General features: G+C 38.8%; 1 protein-coding gene across 4 annotated transcripts in view; it reads left to right on the forward strand.

Annotated features, from left to right (window-relative positions):
* Positions 1-16,078, forward strand: part of zc3h18 (zinc finger CCCH-type containing 18) — a 28,878-nt gene that overhangs the window by 585 nt on the left and 12,215 nt on the right. For all 4 annotated transcript variants that reach the window (XM_057347816.1, XM_057347813.1, XM_057347815.1 and 1 more), the window contains exons 2-9: positions 539-1,446; positions 1,811-1,895; positions 6,020-6,174; positions 6,298-6,393; positions 6,720-6,877; positions 7,240-7,269; positions 7,798-7,909; positions 8,199-8,488. In XM_057347816.1, coding sequence (XP_057203799.1) covers positions 550-1,446; positions 1,811-1,895; positions 6,020-6,174; positions 6,298-6,393; positions 6,720-6,877; positions 7,240-7,269; positions 7,798-7,909; positions 8,199-8,488 — 1,823 coding nt within the window. In that variant the 5' untranslated portion in view covers positions 539-549. The remainder of the gene's footprint in view (positions 1-538; positions 1,447-1,810; positions 1,896-6,019; positions 6,175-6,297; positions 6,394-6,719; positions 6,878-7,239; positions 7,270-7,797; positions 7,910-8,198; positions 8,489-16,078) is intronic.

Genomic DNA, 16,078 nt, shown 5'->3' on the forward strand with positions numbered 1-16,078 from the left:
AATCCGACTATGCTATTATCACGTTAGCAGGCTAACGTGGAGATGTTATTATGGATGCACGCAATGTTCGTTTAATAGGTACATTAATATACCATGGTAACCACAGTTTCTACCAAAAATGCAATAGATATTACAAATATTAGAATTAATTTATTGATGCTACAACCTAAATTGTGGTAAAGTGATTTTAGCTGCCACTGTCATAAAAAATGACTCGAATAATCTTACGTTTTTATACTGTTTGATGCTAGTATTTTTACGAAGAATATCATTATTGTGTTATTTTTTTTAGAGAAACTATGGTGGCAAATGGTAAAGGTACCTGTGCTATATTTGTTGCACAAATAAATGTATATATTTTTTATAATACCAGCAATTAAGTGTCTTTTGTAGTTTTTTTGTCTGTCTAAATATGCTTTCTAGAAAATATATTACAATTATTTTCGTTGTATTTCGTTTTTTTTAACTGTCTGAACTTGTCTGTTTAATTTTTGTGTGTTAGATTAACTTATTGGCTGCCATTGAATTTTTGCTGCAGAGTTCTTGCTAATGGATACGCCTGAGAGCCCGACCCAATCCCCACAATCCCCTGAGGAGGAGGAGGAGGAGAAGGGTCTCTCTGACAGTGAGCTGCTGGAATCACCCGAGTCCCCAACAGAAGAAGGCAAGGTAGTGTCGGATAGTGAGCTTTTGAACGATGATGAAAATGAAGGACAAGAGGATGGAGGAGACTCCGACTTTGATGGAGAAAGGGTTGCAGCTGATGAAGAAGATCCAGAAGAAATTTCAGACCAGGAGGACTACAAGATTGATGCTGACGTGATAGAAAACATCCACCAACACGGTCGAGGAAGCAGGCAGGATGCCAGCCGGTCTCCTGAGGAGGAAATTCTAGAAACGCCAAGATCACCCGATCCTGAGTCACCAGAGCCAGACCACGAGCGGCCTTTCACCCCAGTAGAGGAGGAGAAGGAAGACACGAGAGGAGAGTATGAGGATGATGATGGCATTGAAGAAACCACCAAATCTAACCGTAGCCGTTCTGCGCTTGAGGAGGACGAGGATGAGGAAGAGGAACGGAGGAGGAGGAGGGCGGTGATGGTAGTGAGTGATTTGAAAGATGAGTCTTCTGTGTCCAGAGATCTAGATGAACATGAGCTGGATTACGATGAGGAGGTTCCTGAGGAGCCCAGCACTGCTGCTCCTGAGGAAGAGGATGCAGAAAAGGTTCCTGCTGGTGAGGTTGGAGATGATGATGAAGAGGATGAAGAGGAGGAAAAGAGAAGGAAGAAAAAGGAAAGGAAACCCATTCTGCCACCAGACAATACGGACTCTCCACGAAAAAAGTCTGTGGACTCCAAGGGTCAGGAAGGAGGCAGGAGAGACTCGTTTCGTGATAAAAAGAAAGATGAAGATGATGGAGAGATTGATGAGGGAGAGATTGAAGTAAGTAAATGCTAAAATATACCCTTTTTTATATTCTATGCATGTTCGGACTGCAAACTCACTTTCAATTTGTGTGTACTTTTGGAGCCAATCATGCTATTTAAGAAAGAAAACTAGAAACTAAAACCGTTACACAACCATTAGACTTTTAGATAAAACAATTATTACATTTAACAAATGTACTGTACGTTTGTAGACTGTGTAATGTCAACATTTTATGATATTTTTCAAGTCTATTGCACACGGGACAACTATTATTTAAACCATTTGTAGGTCGACTATATAATCTCTGATCTTTGGCTTAGAATGAAACAGAAAGACCAGTAACAAAATTTATGTTATTCCATCCTACTGTTTATTTCAGGATGATGATCTGGAAGAGGGAGAGGTGAAGGATCCCACAGACAGGAAGATCAGACCAAGACCCATCTGCAGGTTTTTCATGAAAGGTACTTTTTCATTCATGTGATTTCAGACTTTTCTGAATGTGCCAAATAAGTAATTCTGTGAATGTATTGGTTGTGGTTTACCTGATATCTGAGCTTAGCTCTATCTGTTTAGTAGCTTTTTGTTATATAGCCAGACTACCAGTCTTTTAAAAAGCCTTTTATCTAGGAAAGTTGTGCAGGTCTGGTATCCATTGGAGTTTTGGGTTCCTCGCCACCGTTTGCATACTGTTTGGCACTATTTGCCTGGCTGGGGGGCCTGCTTTAGAATTAGAATTTTAAAGTTTTACTTAATTAATATTGCATATAGGAATTTATAGTCTGTTTAATATTTGACCTGTGTTTCTCTCCTTTATCTTAAATGCGTGCTTTTCGCTGTGTGTCTGTGTGTGTGCGCGTTAGGGCTGAACGATTAATCGAAATCGAATCGCGATGTGAGACGTTGCGATTTGCTAATCGCAAGAGGCTGCGATGTGAAAAATAGGAAACGCGTCTGTTCCAAGCCTGCTTTGAGTGGCATTCTTGCTAACCAACTGAGTGAGCGCAACTCCGTTATGCCTAATCAGCACTGCCCCAGCCAACTGCATAAACGTCCGTCATTAAAAAAACAAACATACAGAAGGCAGGAGAGAGACAGTGTGTGTTATTATGGCATCTGCAGAGTCAGATCGATCATATTAGGCAAATAAATACTAAAGAACCGTCCAATTCAGAAGACCGCGCACACAGCCTGTGTCATACTCGCGCGACTCTTCCCGCGTTGTGCGTCTCGCGGACGAGCCGTTTAAACTTGACGCGCACACACAGCCTGTCATACTCGCGCTTCTCTGCCCCGCATTGCGCGGACGAGCCGTTTAAACTTGACGCGCATACACAGCCTGTTTCGTAATGACGTTTATAGTACTTGAGTCCGGCTCGGGCATCTGGCAATATGGACGAGGCTTGACGCACGCGCGCACCCTGTGTAAACTCACGCCTAGCTCCGCGTTTCAAACAAATGTAAATTCTATCTAACTGTTTTGCTAATTTCACTTGGATGAAATTAAACATTCAGCACATTTTTTACTTGTTTTAAAAAATCCCACATACTTAAAAATAATAAATCAGCCTATGTAAACTATGAACTATTTTAATAATTCACTAACACAATAGAAAATGTTATGGATTTAAGGGTTACAATGGGAGTTGTATTTGTTTTAATGGAAACTATAATAGTGTACACTGGTATTTGGATTCTATTGGTGTGATGTAATCTGGAAGTTGGGAACCAATTGAACAACAGTAAGCCCTATTTGAATAATGCCCAAAGCACACTACAAAAATTAATTTTGTAATGGTTTTAATGGAAACAATTAAATGTTTTTTTTTGTTGTTTTCTTTCAGGGTAACTATACCCATACTGTGCTCCACACAACAATATTGAATTGAAGCTTGAATTAGAAAAGTTAAAATCGCAAATCAAATCGCAATCGCAATGTCTGTCAAAAATATCGCAATTAGATATTTTCCCCAAATCGCACAGCCCTACGTGTGAGTGTCTCTGTGTGTGTGGTGTGTGTCTGTGTGTGTGCGCGTGTGTCTCTGTGTGTGTGATGTCTTGTGTGGTGGTGTCTCTGTGTGTGTGTGTGTGTGTGTGTGTCTGTGTGTGTGCGCGTGTGTGTGTGTGCGTGCGTGTGTGTGTGGTCGTCTGCGTGTGTGTGTGTGTGTGCTGTGTGCTGGTGTGTGCGCGTGTGTGTGCGTGCTGTGTGGAGGTCTCTGTGTGCTGCGTGTCTGTGTGTGGTGTGTGGTGTGTGTGGGTGTGTGTGCGTGCTGTGTGTGTGTCTTGTGTGTGAGTGTGTGGCTGTGTGTGTGTGCGTGTGTGTGTGTGTGTGTGTGTGTGTGCGTTCATGTTTGTATATCCCGGTGGGGACCTAAACCTGAATACACACCAACACATGGGGACTCGTGTCACCGTGGGGACCAAAATTGAGGTCCCCAGGGGCAAAAAAGCTAATAAATTGTACAGAACAATATTTTTTACAAATCTAAAAATGCAAAAAGTGTTCTATGATCTTTAGGTTTAGGGGTAGGGTTAGGGGATAGAATATACAGTTTGTACAGTATAAAAACATTTTTCGTCATCACGTCATCAGACTGAAATGCGCCTGCGCGGAAAGTACTACCAAAGCCACTCCATGTAAAGCCTGCCATTGGCCTCGTAACGGCCAATGGTATCGCCGCGCGGAACGCATACATCTCCCTATCACAAGACAATCTTTGGTACTACCAGCGAAAACAAACTCAGCATGGAGAGAGAAACGTATGCGTTCTGTAGCTGGAAATACAATCATTATATGAGGTTATAATATATATAATATATTGAGTTTATGTCAAAGGCAAGAACATTGTTGTGCGTTGTCGGTCATGTGGAGGTAAGGAAAAACCCTCTCTCCCGCGAAAAACAACCTGAAAGGGCAGTACAGCATGGTTAAACTTCTGGAGAAAGTAACGTCACCGGGCACGGAGAGCAATGAATCAACTTCTACTGTCGAGTGCCAGGCTGCTATTAGCAACATGTTATGTTTTGTCAGACTAGTTTTTGCTGCTCTAACGCTGTTATATTTGTTAAATGATGAAGAAATCATCATAGAAATATGCAAAAGCACTAGTTAAGATATACAAGTTATAAGAAACTAAGGAGAGACTTTTTACATTATGGAGTATGCAGGTTTAGAAATACTAGTTAACATATGAAAAAATGTTTTAAGTTAAAATGTCACAGAGTTTAATTATTATTATTATTCATGACAGGCTTTAGTATGGAATAAGCAGAAAGAATGTATTAAAATAATTAAAGACGAGGTAGAGTATGCACTTCCCAATAAAGTTTAGTCTTGAAAAGGCTAAAGAGGTTATTTTGTGTTTTTGAGGGGTGGGGGGTAGTAATGTAACGAGTAGTGTAACTAATTACTTTTGAAATAAAGTAATCAGACCAGTAATTACCAGTTGATTACTTTTAAAAGGAGTAATCAGTAATTTAATTACATTTCCAGAGTAACTTGCCCAACACTGGTGTGGAGTGTTTTGTATGTGGGTATGTCTGTCTTCTGTGTTTTCACCTTTTTCTTGTTTTTACATGTATAACTTTAAATGTTTTGCTTATAGTCAATATGTCTCATGTACAGCTGCTTTGTAACAATGAAAATTGTAACAAGTGCTATATAAATAATGTTGACTTGACCTGACACTGACACCTGCCTTTAGTTTGTAGATTAGTGTATTTCCAGAATATAACAGTAGAGGGAGCTATTGAATGCAGTATTTCTTTCCCATGAGAAAACTGAACTGCAGAGCAAATGTGACAAAACACCAGTCTGTTTTGATTTTAATGTCACCCACGCTTTTATTCAACATATTGACACCATAATATAACATTGCTAGATTTTCTTGGTAACACTGTAACTTACTAACAAGTAGGATAGTCAAAATGATTAAATGATTTGATCAGAATTATTTGAACGGACTGCATTTTTTTCTACATCTAACATCTGCAGCACCCCTGCATCCACCATTTCTCCATCATTCGTGTTGTGTCAGCTTTGTATTTTTTCTGTTGATCAGTTTGACTGAAGTAATTTCAAACATTGAAGTACAGAAATCTGGAGGCAAACAACAATATTCTCTCATCTCATTTTAGTTTGGGTGCTCAGGACATATGCTTATGGTCAATTTATAGTGATTGTTTAGGTTATTCATAGAATTTTCAAATTTCTAAAAGATAAATAAACTTATTCATATATGTTAAGTGTCTTTTTAAAGGAATCAATTAAATAATCACAATAATTTGTGACAATTGTTCAATGAAGCCTGCATACAAAATGTTTGAATCGCAATTATTTATTAAACAATTAATTGTCAACCAAATTTCATAATTGTGACCGTGTTAACCTGCCTTAACTTTGAATTGTTCTGTACCGTGTCTATGTCAAGTCTGTGAACTGTTGTATTGATGGCTTGGATTTTACAGATTTTATAGAAGCAACTTAACTTTTTTAGGGATGATTTGAAAGGTTTTGTTCAACCATGAAAGAATCCTTTTTTCAATAACATATTTTTATATCAAAATGATTGAACTCTGTCTCTGTTAGGAAATTGCACTTGGGGCATGATCTGTAGGTTCATCCATCCGGGAGTCAATGATAAAGGCAACTACTCCCTCATCACCAAACCAGACCCCTTCTCTCCTAATGGAGCCCCTCCTGTGGGAGGAGGACCTCACCCCCTTATGCCTGGAAACCCCTGGGTATATGTGGTTTATTTTCACTCTTTCATTTCTTCCTTAGTGTATATAATTATCAGCTAAGAAGTTTAACCATTGCCACGTTTTAATGTGAATTGGATGTTTGTTTTAAATCCTTTTTTTCAGGGGGGGCCTGCAGTAGAGGAGTTACCTCCGCCGCCTCCTCCTTTAGATCCTCCTGTGGAGAGTGCCTGGGAAAGAGGCCTTAGACATGCCAAAGAGGTACATGTATTATTGTGCAGAAGAGAGATTGTATATTAGCATAATGAAAAGACTGTTTGGATTTTTTGGGGGGGTCTTGTTCATTCAAATGAGTTTTTTCTGCAATGTTTCTGTGATCACAGTAATATCTTCACTCTTTGTTACTAAGATTACATGTTATATTTATCTGAAACTCAGGCTATGCTAAAAACAATACTGATATCTGATGGGGACGATTGCTGAGATGGAAAAGCACCTGTCTTATTGAATAATGGAAAGCCCTGCTCCAGCTGGGGGGTTCAGTTTTGACTAACTCTTGGCCTTTTTTGATTTTTGCATGTCTTAAGGTGTTGAAGAAAGCCACTATTCGTAAAGAACAGGAACCAGATTTTGAGGAGAAACGTTTTACCGTAACCATCGGTGAAGATGATCGAGACTTTGACAAAGAAAATGATTTCTTCAGGGAACGCGGCTATCGCATCACAAGGGAAATCAGAGATCCTAGGTACAGAACAGAAGCTTTTCAGTAACTTCTGGGCATCTTCCAGTTTATAGCTTTGGTTTGTGAATAGTTGCTGCTGGTTCATTAAGCTCTAAAGAAGAAAGTTGGTTGTTGACTTGAAATCGGTTTTGGGAAGTTGGGATGTTCTGCGGTTTTGCATATGCGTGTAATTATTATGCATGTAGTTTTATTTAAGTTACAAAAAAAATTTGTGCTAAAAAATTATTCATATTCCAGTCCAGACCAGTCATAGCACCTAAAATAAATGCTTTCCAAAGACCAAACTTTACTATATTAATAAATATAATGGTAAACCACTAATCTAGGTTACTAAATCTTATGCTTTTTCCTTTTGTACGTTGCAGTGATATAGAGATCAGAGATCCAGGTTATGGGTAAGTTTTAAAAGCAATGGATTCATGTTGTCATCCACACTAAATTAAATGGATACTACACCCAAAAATGAAAATTCTGTCATCATTTACTCACCTTCGAGTTGTTCCAAATCTGTATAAATTTCACTGTTTTGATGAGCACAGAGAAAGATATTTGGAAGAATGCTTCTAACCAGACAGATTTTGCCCCCCATTGACTCCCATAGTAGAAAAAAATACAATTGTAGTCAAAAGTGCCCCAGAACTGTTTGCTGTCCTACATTCTTCAAAATGTCTTCTTTTGGGTTCAACAGAACAAAAAAAATGATAAAATAATTTTTCCTGCTGTGGTAGTCAATGGGGGATCTGTCTGGTTATAAGCATTCTTCCAAATATCTTTCTCTGTGTTCGTCAGAACAAAGAAAATTATACAAATTTGGATCAACTCGAAGGTGAGTAAATGATGACAGAATTTTTGGGCGAAGTATCCCTTTAAAAAGCTTATAATTCTTCCCATCTGGGCATTTGTAACGCCTGTTTCTGTTATAGGGATCCGTATGTTGACCCGTACTATGATATTGAGATGGATGCTTTCTGGCGAGGAGGCCAGTATGAGAACTTCAGGGTGCAGTACACAGAGACCCCGCTTCCTTACTACCCTGTGAGTACATACTGATAGAACATTTTACTCATTACTCAAAGTGCTTTCAGCATATTACTGATGTTGTTCATTTATAAATCCTTATGGTTTCGCACATGCAGAATGATTTTGTGTTTCAGATGACTTCCCGATAACTGATTTAAACTCTTATACAACAGATAACTTGCAAGGGGGACTCCGTTTTAGTTGAAAATAGGTCAATTTCTACTCAAGCTAGTAATTAGACTGACGTTTCGTGTTGCATAAAGAGTCTGGTTGTTGGTTTTAAGTTATTGTTTGTTTGCATCAGGACCGAGAGCGTGAGCGAGACCCTCGCGAGCGCCACCGAGAAAGGGAACGGGAACGCGAGAGAGACCACCGGGAGCGGGAGCGCAGACAGAGAGAGCGCGAGAGAGAAAGAGAGAGGGAACGCGAGAAGGAGAGACAGCGCAGGAAGGAGGAATGGGAGCGAGATCGTCTGAAACGGGATGAAAAGGAGGGACGGCCCAGGGAGCGACCACCTAAAGAGCCACGGGAGAAGAAGGAAGAGAAAGAAAAGCCGCTTAAGCCACCACGTTCACCCTCAAACATGCCCCCCAGGTGAGTCTCAAGCTTCTCAAAATCTTCGGTTTGTAATAGCTGTAATGTTTGTGACGTTTATATGGAGTTGATTCTTGTTGTTAAATGGATGGAAATTCTAACCCCATATGACATTTCCACTCATTTGTGTGCTTTTGACTTTGCCATTACTCGTGGGCAGTACTGCATCATTATTTGAATAAGTCTCCACTTAGTTGCACACTGGCCTGTTTTGTGATGGCCTGAATTTTAAATGTATAAGTATTTTAGTGTTCCAAGTCACCTCTTTGAACTGTAGAAATGTTAAAGGGGCTTATTTCTCATGGTCCGTTTTTCCCCTGGTCTATGCTATTATAACGGTTTAGCAAAGTGCAAAATTCAGTGCGTGTTTTGTGTCAATTGTCAAGCGTTTAGGCCTATTTATGTTATTCTGTCAGTTTTTCTCTGTTCACTGTGAATCCTCATGTTCTGTAGTTCTTTACGCTGCATTTAGCAAAGATTATGTAAAACTATACCTTTTTACAAAAATACATTTGTCCGTTCTCATTTTTATTTTAATTCAACATTCTAATATCTCATTAGTTAACAGTTAATGATCGATTAAAGAATGACTGTTGTTGGCAGAAAAAAACGTGTGCATCCCTTCTCAAAAAACGTAATCTACAGTATGTAGTCTTATCATAATGAGTTTGTTTCCCCTTACGGTAATTTTTCACTAGCACCACGTTTTACTTGCCTTTTCCTCACTTCGATTGCATGTTTGATTAAGGTCACTTTCCAGGAAGCTTATGTTGTGTACATCAGTGCCACTTTCTGCTTCACCCCAGCTCTTGCCAGGATAAGAGATTCACATTTCAGTCATTTAGCTCAGATATCAGACTAGAATTGAAAATCCCCACCTCTAGTGTGTTTGTGAACTTATATTCTCTAAATACATGAAGGGGAACAGCTTTAGTGATGCAAGTATGAACATGAATGTGTGCCATGATACTTGCACAGGGAATCATTTATCAGGCTGTCCAGAAAGAGATTATTTACACCTGCTTTGTTTCGTGTGAAAGAATGCGGTCATGTCTTAAATTGCACCATTACGTAACAGTGGGGAAATGTGATTCTTACCATTTTGTGTGAATGGAATCACAGTTTGTTCAACATTTGTTTTTGAAGATGCTTGAGGCAAAAAATTAAAAATACACGATTAACCTTTCTACCTTTGTGATGATCCATGAATGGTTTCAGTTCACTAAGCTTGGTTTAGTGAAGTGCCCCATGTTCATTGACAGTCATTTTAACAGAAATTAAAGCTGGTTATTCCACTCGACTTATTGAAGATAATGCTTTTTTGTTTATTAAAGCAGAAGTATGTGATTTTTCAGATTAAGCTTTCTTGTATCCCAGTTAAAATGAATTGTTCTCTGTAAGAATGCCATTCTTGTGTGTTCATTTCTTCAGAAGTTGTCAACACTGTGGCTTGTTGCTTTGTTCTGTTTGTTTGAGCGTCCTTGCATAGCAAAATTGGCTGAACCTATGACGTATCTGATTGGCCAACCTAAAGAGTATGAGCGTTTTAGAGCCGTTTAAAAACAATTTTTTATATTTGTAATAATAATTCCATTAGACACCTGCGTTACATGATATGGACAGTTCAGGTTTAAGAGTGGATCTGTTCATACAATGTCTTAGTTCAAAACATTAAGAACCACTTTTGTAACACTTTATTTTCATTAAATATTATCCACATGAAAACTCAAAGAGTGTAAATAAAGCTCTGCAACTATTGCATGATTTTGGAATCGCACATATAACTGTACAATTTCTCCTATTGTTCTATCACAAGTGAAAGTTTTGTCTATTGTTACATAGTGTTGTGACGTCTCCTGACGTAAATTTATTACACTCATTATACAGCAGTACCAAGCACGTCATTCTGAAATGAGGGAATTTTTCTGGCTTTGCAAAAGAATGGAGGAAGGAACTCATTAAGCGTGGACATTAATGTTTACCATTGCCCAGGTGTGGTAAAATTGGAGCGTGAGCCACTTGCGTGTATTAAGTAACTCCCTATGACGTAGAAAGGTGTGCATAGAAGTTTCACACTGGATGTGTCAAGGCACGTTTTTGTGTGCACAGGTTTGTGTCTGTGTGGCTGATGAGATTATTGGTGTTGTTTGATCATCGCCACGTAATAGTTGAGTTAAAGAATATGACTAACTCACTTAAGGAAATTGTAGTTGAAAAGGCAATCGTGGAAGGCCGTGGCGGACTGGGACTTATTCACCAGGAGCAGCCCACAACACCAGGCTGTCAACATAATACACCAGCTTATTGATGCACAAATCATTATATAACACCACAATTTCGAAACAAATGTTTCTGAGGACCTTTTAAAGACACATTGCAAAGCCAATAAAACAACAAACAGTAAAGGCCAGTGCAGTCTAAGCAACAAACAGACATCAGAATTACATAAAAACCTGCCTAAACATGTCAGTGTAATGTAGGGTAATGTACTTGGACTGTTTGTAAATGACACTTTACTAACCGTGACATGTAACACACCTGAGTCAAACCCCCGGTTCTGCATATTTTGCTTCTCTCTCTCTGATTAACACACCTGATTTAAAATATGAAATATTACAAAATATGCAGAGCGGGGGGTCGCGCAGACCAGGATTAAGAACCGCAGCTATATAAACGGTATGCTGTCGGTTATGTTTTTAGGTATGTTAAGTCGAATGCACGTTAAACATCTTACATTATGTGACAAACCACCTAAGTTTTCATTTAAAAGAGCAGAATTCACAAAAGTTAAGTAGTTTAAGCTCTAAAATCTTACCGTTTGTCATTTTTATTGTTAAACAGTTGGCTTTGTTGTTTGACTTCCCATATCTCACTACTTCACTGTCATCAAACTCAGTTTGCACTTTTTCTAGTAGTAGTCACTCAGTTTTCTGTTAGCGCCCGCCTGCCGAACTTCCAGTCTTCTTCAATTTAATTGGCTGAAACGTCTGTCTGTCTTCAGTTTGATTGATTTAAAGGGGTCATATGACACGGCTAAAACAAATATTATCGTTTGTTTTTAGGGGTGTAACGATGCACTCCGCTCACGATTCGGTAGATATCTCGATGCTGGGTTCAAGATACGACACACATCTCGATATTTTGAACAAAATTCAAAAATGAAACTGAAATTCAAATAACATTTATTTTCAAAATATTAACATTTTCAGTAACTTATTTTGTTGCACATACAACTTAATTAAGAATTTTAACAATTTAAGGCTTAACTGAAATTAGAATTAAGATCAGTGTAAATTTTGACAGCAAATTTTGATTTAGTTTTAGTCAGTCTTTTGACTAAAGTGCAATTTAGTTTTAGTCATCCCAATTTATCATAGTTTTAGTCTATTTTTAGTAGACGAAATCTACATTATATTAGTCTACTAAAATCTATCTGGATTAACTCATTTAATTAGTGTAATTAAATGTTCCATACGAGATTTAACTGTTTCGACACAATTTACTTTACCTTGGAATTAAATTAAACCAGCTCATTACCTTTATTTTTCAGAAAAGTTGAGTAACTACTGGATATGCATTGTTGTAACACAGAGAATATTAGACCATGAACGACATGTAGTAGTTCATTCAGTCTCATTTTGACTCAATTGACTCGTTCGTTCAGTGAAGGGCGTGTTCATTCAGTACATTCAACCAATGAAGCGCTCTGACAGAGCTCACACTCAAGTGCTATTGGCTCGTGTCTCTTTGAAGCTGCGCTGTCTTTGCTTGAGACAGTAATGAATGAGAGAAATCTTTCAAAAAGACATATTACATAAACTGTATTACATTTCTTCAATCATGCAAATCACATGCTTGTTTTTTAGCATGTCATTCGATCTTTTAACCCTCCTGTTATGTTTGGGGTCAAATTGACCCCAAAGCTACTTTTACATTTTTTTTAAATATGCTAAATACATATTTAAAACTTGATTCTTTCTGACTTTTTCTAATTTCAATAAATTGTTCATAGACATGTTCATCTTATGTTACAGAGTTTTCAGAATGTCTGTACACATTTAAACCTAATCGTTGATGTTTGGGGTCATTTTGACAGGGCGGCGGGTAACGACTGAGGTGCCCTTGAGGTGCCACCTTACCCCTACTTGCTCCCCGGGAGCTGCAGTGATAGCTGCCCACTGCTCCGGGTGTACGTGTGTTCACCACTTGCTGTGCGTGTGTTCACTACTCTCTGGATGGGTTAAATGCAGAGGTCATATTTCGGGTATGGGTCACCATATCTGACTAATAGGTCAGTTTCACTTCAGAGTAGAACTGTTTCAGCAACTCCTGTGGCAGGTTGAACTTCCTCAGCTGGGCCGTTTGAAGCATGAGGGGACTTCGCACAGCTCCAGTGATCTGTTGAAGATCTGTGTGAAGATGGGGGCCAGCTGGTCAGCACATATTTTTAGGCAGGCTGGTGACACACCACCTGGGCCTGGTGCTTTCCTTCTTTTGTTCTTTTAATACGAAGTATCGTTACACCCCTATTTGTTTTAGATGTAATGTAATGTGTATACACGATTTAAGGTTCAAAAACTCTGTATTTTCCACATACCGTGCATGTTTGTATCTCCTCTTTGCCCCACCTCTCTGAAACGTGTGGATTTTTTACAAAGCTCATCGCACTGAAAAGCGAGGTGTGCTATGATTGGCCAGTTAAAGGCTGAGTAGGCAATCCTGTCCAGAAACGTTTTTTTGTCATGCTGGTTGGAATCTCTTAACATCCGGATAGCAATCAATAAGTAAAACGAAACAATGGTATTTTTATAATTATATGTCTTCTGTGAAAGGCGTAGGGTCAAAAAACGTTGGACAAATTACTGCCCTCGGTCCGAGTGCAATGATAAGTCATGTGTACATTTTCAGTCAGCGTGTTTTGCATCCCACTGCTCACCCTGTTCACACAGACATTATACGTCATCAGCGCACTCATGTGCGATGTGCAGGCAGTGGGGACAATGGCGGACAGAGAGCAGGTACCTGGAGATGTTCGTTATTGTAGTAATGTAATTCACTTTGTACTGTAATGTTTTCTGGTGAATGTGACATGACTTCACTGGAACCGATCCAACAGCTTCTGGTCTATGCGCGCGCTCCTGTGTTTTGAAGGAGGCGTGGCTTTGGATGGTGATTCGCGAGAGGGAGGGATCGTATCATTGCACTGCTAGCAGGCAAACGTTAGTATTTTCCAAATGATCTACTCTGCCTTAAACCAGTGCGTAGTGATTGGTCGAATACTGCAAGCGTGTGACAGAAATGTAACGCTTCTAACCATCAGGTTCCAAAGCAATTGTACTGACAAGTACGCCCACCTTACTTCCATATACATTTGGGCGGTCTTAGTCAAATCATACCACGAACTGACGTAGATTTGTGGGGATGTGGTTACACAAGGCGTTTCAAGCAGGTCTGAGTGAGCATTCGATTTGAGATAGATTTTGTTCTGACACTTTAATTTTTGCAATTTTACGCGTCTAATGCATGCATGGGCAACGTATTCGCACCATGTGACCCCTTTAAGTTCTGCTTTTCCTCTGTAATTTGATTGGCCAACCTGTTGACATTGACGAGCGCTGTTACCGCTGTGGCTATGGCACTGAAATCACAACTTTAACATGTGAGCAAAAGAAAATATGATTATTTCTTTATATCCTTACAGTGGGCCGGCCCACATTGAGCAGCGGCCCTCCGGGAAAACTCCCGGCGCTCCAGAAGGCCAGTCCGCCACTGGTGGAAGGCAATGCTCTAAACTACATGGGTGAAACTATTCCTCAATACTGCATGTAACTGAAACCATAGTATTTTGGGGGGGGATGTCATGACCATTCTTCAGACTTTCGGGAAGTTATGGAAAAATAATAAACAGCAAGTGTTTATAGTAAAGTATCTTTATTTTAATACTATATTTTAATACCATCTCTAGTGAAATTTCTCCATACTAAAAACCTACAAAGCAATATACAGTTTATTAAACATACTAATTAGTGGTCACAAAACTCACGGTTCGGATCATATTACGGATCAGCTAATGTAAATGCTCATCATAGTTTTATTATTATAATATGAGCAGTTTAGAGAATACCCTGAAGAAATCAACAGATTAATCTAACAGAGAATTTTGTTTCTAAACGGTTAATATATATCTTCTAGGCTATGTCATACAGTATGCGTGCATTATTTTAAAAAAAGGCAATATGTATAACAAATAAATATGATATAAACATGCAGTCAGAGTAAACAGCTGACAAATAGATCTCTAGAGATCAGATTATAAAAGTGACATGTGTTATGAGGTGTTAAGATCATGGCGTAAGTATCTCGACAGACTTTCTCTCATCATCTCAAATGGATTTTTTTATCCATGCTCTCATCTTGCACGTTGGAGGCACGTTCATGGCAGGCTAAGACTTTTTGATGTTTTGAGAGTCAGGATTGTCTAAAGATAAGGAGAATGTAGAAGAGGAAGCAATCCTGCTTCCCTTTTCCATTGTTTTTGTGTGTGGTATATTCCTCTGTCTGCCCCTTCATTGTTATGTTTTGATGTATTGTTGTGCTTCTGCTGAATCTTGTTTCATTCAACCGTCTGTGATATTCCAGACCCCATCATAATGTCAGGGTATTTTGAAGCAGTTGAAATATTAGAGGATATACACTGAGTGATACTGATGTTATAGCAGTTTCTTAGTGGTTCTCATTATTTTGCGTGCTATTAAATGTACCTTTTTCAGGGTTTCCGCAGGGTATTGAAAAGCATTAATAGTCATTAAATGGATTTTGATCAAATTAAGGCCTTAAATGGCATTAAAAAGCATTAAATTTAAATTCTGAAGGCATTCAAATTATAGGAAGTTTTGAAGAAAAAATAATAACAATTTATTTTGAATGAACTTTACAAGTGATTTATGCGCTAAAAACACGGAACCAGTTTGGTAACTGCTTCAGGCCGGTGCGGATTTGCGGTAACGCCGGATGTTTGGATAGTGGTGGGATGAGACCTAGCAAAGAAGATGCACCATGGGGAAGTGCAAATTCCAGGAGAAGTGATTGGAAGACGATGATTTTAAGACATGGTTGCAGCCCGTTCGTGGTCAACCAGGTGAAGGATTTTGCAGTGTTTGCAAAAAGAAATTTAAGCTAGCTACGATGGGTGTAAACGCCGTTAAATCACATAATGCAGTCTGACAGCCACAAATCGGCTATTAGGGTCACACAGTCGCAGAAATTTACTATGTCTAGTTACTTTAATGCGACCGACAAAGTACCCTCTGCTGCTACTAGTACTGCCACCACCACTACAAATATAATATTATATATAATATTTTAGTATATATACACTGCGTTCCAAATTATTATGCAAATGATATCTTTCTCTGGTTTTCCTAATTTGTCGATGCAAATGACAGTCAGTATAATTTTCAAGTAATCAACAGTTAGGGTACATTTGGAATTTTATTGAACAAACCTCCCACTGACAACAGTATTTATTTAAAAAATGAAAAACTCAAAATGCACTGTTCCAAATTATTATGCACAACAGAGTTTGAAAAC

Source organism: Triplophysa rosa, linkage group LG12 (genome assembly GCF_024868665.1).
Source record: "Triplophysa rosa linkage group LG12, Trosa_1v2, whole genome shotgun sequence".
NCBI lineage: Eukaryota > Metazoa > Chordata > Actinopteri > Cypriniformes > Nemacheilidae > Triplophysa > Triplophysa rosa.